Here is a 5,468-nt window from a genome sequence, read left to right as displayed (position 1 = left end):
ATTCTTCTTCATATGAATCTTCTTCCATTCTATCTACTATCTATTATCTACTATCTACTATCTACTATCTAACATATATTAAAAGATTGACCAAACTTCCTAAATTGCCCTTTCCTCAAAATAAATTTACACTACAAAATGGACAATTTGGTAACTAACAAAATAACCCTTCACCTTTTTACCTTTTGCACCAAGTGTTCCACTCTCATTGGTCCACCAACTTTCTACAACATAATACACTACCTCATTTTCTCTCTCCTTATAAAGTACAATTTCAATTGAAAATATAATATAGTTGCATATTTATGATTATTATTCATTTATAATTGAATCATTTATTTTAAATTTACATATTTTTAAATATATTTTATACAATATTAAATAAATTTACATGATATTAGGTTGTAGTTTACGGGTCACTATCAACATAATACATATTTTATTTATTTTTTCAAATGTTAAAATTCTTTTTATTCTTTTTCCGTCTCATGGATCAATTTTTTTCTTTGCTTAATTATTTAATAATTAAGTAATTCATTTTAAATTTATTTGTATAATGTATTTTTTTAATTTTAAAAACATAATACACTACCGGATTCTCTTTCTCTTTATAAAGTACAATTTCAATTGAAAATATAATATAGTTGCATATTTATGATTATTATTCATTTATAATTGAATCGTTCATTTTAAATTTACATGTTTTTAAATATATATGATACAATATTAAATAAATTTACTTGATACTATGTTGTAGTTTACGGGTCACTATCAACATAATACATATTTTATTTATTTTTTCAAATATTAAAATTCTTTTTATTCTCTTTCCGTCTCATGGATCAATTTTTTCTTTGTATAATTATTTAATAATTAAGTAATTCATTTTAGATTTCTTTGTATAATGTATTTTTTTAATTTAATTAGCATGATGAAAAATGTATTTATCTCACGGGTCACTAACAAGAAAATATTTATTTTAGTTAATCAATCATTATTTTAATTCAAGAGACAAAATTTTTATTTTTAAATATTAATTTTTTCTCCATCTCACACTACAAGAATTTTTTTTTGCGACATATAGGTTGCGACATAATTTTAAAAAAATCGGAAACATTGTACGACGGTTGTAGGCCCAACTGCCCTTAAAAGAAAATTGCGACAGTTCAACAACGGTCGCCCCCAAATATATTTATGGTTATTATTTGAAGATTCTAAATTACTACATTTTTTTTTTAGTTATTTACACAATATCATAATTAAGTTACCCATCCTCAAAATATATGTTGTTGAAATTAATTTTTTTTAATGGTTAATTTCTATTTTAAATATACAATTTGGTCAAACTTTTTATTTCATATTTTTTTCATATAATTCAAAAAATACTACACCATAAATAATGCACCCGTGCAATAGCACGGGTCTCTAACTAGTTTTGTTTTACTAAAGAGCGGTATAATGCATCATTGAACTATTGCAACAGTCAAAGTCAACCACAAGTTATTAAGTGGTGTTTGGTTCCTCACTCATATTGCAAAGTCCTTTTACGCTATCAAAACTCTTATAATAATCTTTCACTCTTCCTTAAGAAGAGCTTTAGTTTCCCTTTGATATTCCAACTTAAGTTAAGTCTTGCTATCAAACGGATCACTGTCAAGTGTATAGTATGCTTGATCATCAAGTTAGAAGCAAATCACCAATTTAATCCCTAAGTGTATAGTCAAATAAATATACAACAAAATGTTGCACAGAATTGTGCAAAGCACATACGAATTAATTTAGGAACACTTAAATCAATTAATTCAACAGCATGCTACATCATTCACATTGCCAAAGTGTACTTTAGTGTGTGAAATATTCTTCCTAGAGATGCTGGTTTATAAAAATCAATTTCCTAATTAAATCTTTATATCAAACCTTTTCATCCCAGAGTGTCGTTGAACTTCCCCATTTTAATGTGACACATGCAACCAAAACATTAATGTTGATCATTTTCCTTAATATCGAACCTTTTCATCCTAGTGTGCCGTTGAACTTCTACATTTAAATGTGACACATGCAACCAAAACATCAATCTTGATCATTTTCCTCTGGTGAATCATGGTTCCTGAGAGCATCAAGGCTGAGGAGAAATTTCACCCCAAAAAGAAGAAATTAAAGCAATGAACAAGAATAAAGAGTATTTTGAGAATGGTAAATAAAAAACAAGGTAAGAATATGAATAGAAAGGTTCAAGTATATGGCCAACCTGCATTTTTGAGGAACCCTCCAGGAAACAATTGACAGTTTCTTCAAGCTTGGAGGCAATGATAAATAATGTTTCCAATCCTGAAGCATAATTCGAAGGTCGTGAAGCTTGCTATCCATACCAAAGCAACAATTTGCATGCATCGTACAAACCTGGTTTAGATCCCTACTGGGCTCACAAAGCCCACCAAATTTAGTTGTATCCAAAAATCTCATCCTCAATCCAATATCAGCAATGAAAGGGTGAACCTTGATGAAGTTAAGGACATCTTGATCATGGTATCCAGGATAAGTTTCTCGAGAAGAGTACCAGAATTTGTAAAACTCTATTGATCTATTATTCGACTTTACAAAGTTGAATCCTCCATTGGGTCTGTTCTCTACATCATCAGAGCTACCTGTGAAATGATCACACGCTATCTGGAAATCTGCGTCAGGGTAAAACTGCGGAAATGGGTCCCTAAACCACATAATATCAGCATCCTGGAAGAGGAACACCATAGTAAGCTTCTGAACAAGAGAGCTTAGAAATATACAGAGCTTCTAAAATAGCTTTTAATAACATCAATTGTAGGAAGATATAATAATAACAGCAACAATAAAATGCATAGCCATGAATATGCAGCAATAATAACTAGTTATTATTGGTAAATTTAATAACAAATGTAAAAGCTAGTTATTATTGCTACAACAGTTTAACAGAATCTCGCAAGTCAAAGTTTATGAAAAATCTTTGGGTTCATTATACATTCAATTTTTACTGTCGCTACACTGTAATGCCTGGAAATGAGAAAGAAAGGAAAAAAAGTAGAAGATGGAGGAGAAAGAAAGGTTTGTTCAATTATCAATGATAACTAAGAATGATAATTCCCACGATAGGGCAAAAGGAGCTTCCACTTTATTCACAGCCTCCACTGTCAAATTTTACATTTTCTTATCAAATTTCTACAAAAAATGTAACACGCTCCATAGCTTGGCTAAAAAAATAAAATCAACAATATAGACTTATATTGCTATAATCAGTATATTCTTTACATGTAAAATGCTGAAAAAGTATATCATATAGGATACAAAATTGACGCAACACACGCAGCTCATTCACTTATTCACTCATTCGTTTAACAGACAAATATCCGTTTATTAAGCACGATTATCTACAAAAATCCATCCCAATAAACAATAAACATTGAACTTAAGAGAGTTTTGTGCATGGCAGATGAAGTAAAAACAACCATAAGGCTTACATAACTATGTTCTAGTGAACTTGAGGAGATTAGTGATGAAAAAAATACCGTGAACACAAAATTGTATCCCATCTCAAGAATAGAACGCAGGAAATCAATCCTTCTCCACATCATCATCAAGTAGCTAGGAGTCATAAAGTATGCTTCTTCATGAAAATCAGCTTCTTTACTAGCAAGGGAAAAGCAATGGATATGTATAACCTGACAGCGTGCAAATGCCTTTTGATCCAACGCAACGATTACCAAATGGTTTAAAAGCCTACGAGTACGATCTCCTATTCTGAAGCTCTGAAGGAAAAGATCAATGACAGAATTTGGAGCTGCCCATGCTTCATTTAATGTGGTCAAGATAACAGTTTTGTCTTCCATGGCAGCCTCACTCAAGATTTTTTCAAGCGGAAATTCGTTGCTAGTCTGCAGAAGAGTCGATTAAATTTACCTTTTTCATGGACAAATGCACAGATTAACCACGACAGTAAAATAAGTAATCCCTCCATCGGGGCAGCAGTTCAGCATCAAGATACTCTCCTGGTAAAATGGTAATAAAACTTTCATGCAGGTTATGGTCATGCTGATGCTTATTATGAAACTAAATAAAATAATGAAGTATAACTATGAAACAACCATCACTTCTAACAGAAAACAGTCTATTCATATTTTGCAATACTGACCATCACTTCTAGCAAAGAACACAGTCTATTCATATTTTGTAATACTGACCCACAATTCATATCAACAGTGAAGAAATCACAGCCGGTTAGTGTATATGTTTCTTCCTGTCCATTGTTTAGGTTATCAGTAATCATAAAAGTTCATTATCACATTGTTAATCTTCTTGGTTAATGCTTGGGAAAGATCTAACTGAAATTTCAATTTTATCAAATCTTACTACCTCAGGTCCTCACGTCACACGCAATCTCATGGAATTTAAGTAGATATCAACTGCAGAGGGCTAGTGCATGTGTAGTATCAAGGTGAGTTAAAACAAAATCTACAAAACAACCAACCACTAAATAACACAGATTTTGGTCCAAAATTAGTATTACAATACTAAAGATTTTACGGATCTTTACTGTCTGCGAAATTTAAGCAGAAAAACCTATGAAGCGCTCACAAGGACACCAGACACACGACACCAGTAATAATTTAAGAAAAAAAGAATAAAATTAAACTTAATCACTGGTGTCAATCTTGTCAGATACGCCTCCACCTTTGGTCATAGATGTGGGTGAGCATAAATCACACCTTTCAAAAGACAATGCCTAACAAAATATCAAGTTCTCATAAGAAATTAGAGCTTCAATTGCAGTTCACAGTGAATTCAATAACATTGTGAATACCAAACGTTGAACACGCGCGTTTGAGGTAGCACAACAACTACATTATAATCAAATGCATACACTTGAGAAAATTAAGTTTCAAATTACTTTTCAATCGATAACACATTGCAGCAAGCACGCGAAAACAACGATGCACAAAATGCTATATCTCGATTTAGTGAAAAAAAATTGATGCGATACACAAGTAGAGAGAAGACGGAACTTACCAGAGCCTGATCATTAGACGGAAAAAAGCTAGAAAGACGAGCCAGATGATAAGAGGAAGAGAATCCGGAGAAGAATCGGTAGGAATCAGCGTCTCTGAGAAGCATTAAACAAGAAAGAGAAACGGTGGCGAAGAAGAACGCCGTAACGAGGGCGCACCGGAGATGAGAGACTTTGGAGTCCTGAAACATGTCGTCGGTGGAGTCACCGGCGGTGAAGCTGTTCGTTGTTGTGGAAATTATATGGCGGCGCGTGAGAGAGTGTCGGTGCGGTCATGTTAATAGTGATGCATGAAGAGAACGTGAATGTGAATGGAAATGGAAGTGGGAGTGGAGAAGAGTGTGAATTAGAAGAATCGAGATTTATGGAAAATCAGTTACGAGCGCGGAACTAATTCTAGTGTTATTACCAACTGGTACGCCTTTATGACTTT

At 32.5% G+C, this 5,468-nt stretch overlaps 1 protein-coding gene across 1 annotated transcript; it reads right to left on the bottom strand.

Annotated features, from left to right (window-relative positions):
- Positions 1-1,767: 1,767 nt before the first annotated feature.
- On the bottom strand, positions 1,768-5,468 carry LOC131642288 (uncharacterized protein At4g15970). The gene is made up of 4 exons (XM_058912568.1): positions 5,038-5,468; positions 3,540-3,905; positions 2,249-2,730; positions 1,768-2,122 (listed from the first exon to the last, which is right to left on the bottom strand). The coding sequence occupies exons 1-4, from the start codon at positions 5,224-5,226 to the stop codon at positions 2,071-2,073; spliced, it is 1,089 nt and encodes a 362-aa protein (XP_058768551.1). The 5' UTR covers positions 5,227-5,468; the 3' UTR covers positions 1,768-2,070.

Source organism: Vicia villosa, linkage group LG1 (assembly GCF_029867415.1).
Source record: "Vicia villosa cultivar HV-30 ecotype Madison, WI linkage group LG1, Vvil1.0, whole genome shotgun sequence".
Classification (NCBI taxonomy): Eukaryota; Viridiplantae; Streptophyta; class Magnoliopsida; order Fabales; family Fabaceae; genus Vicia; species Vicia villosa.
This window is presented reverse-complemented; position numbering and strand designations above follow the sequence as displayed.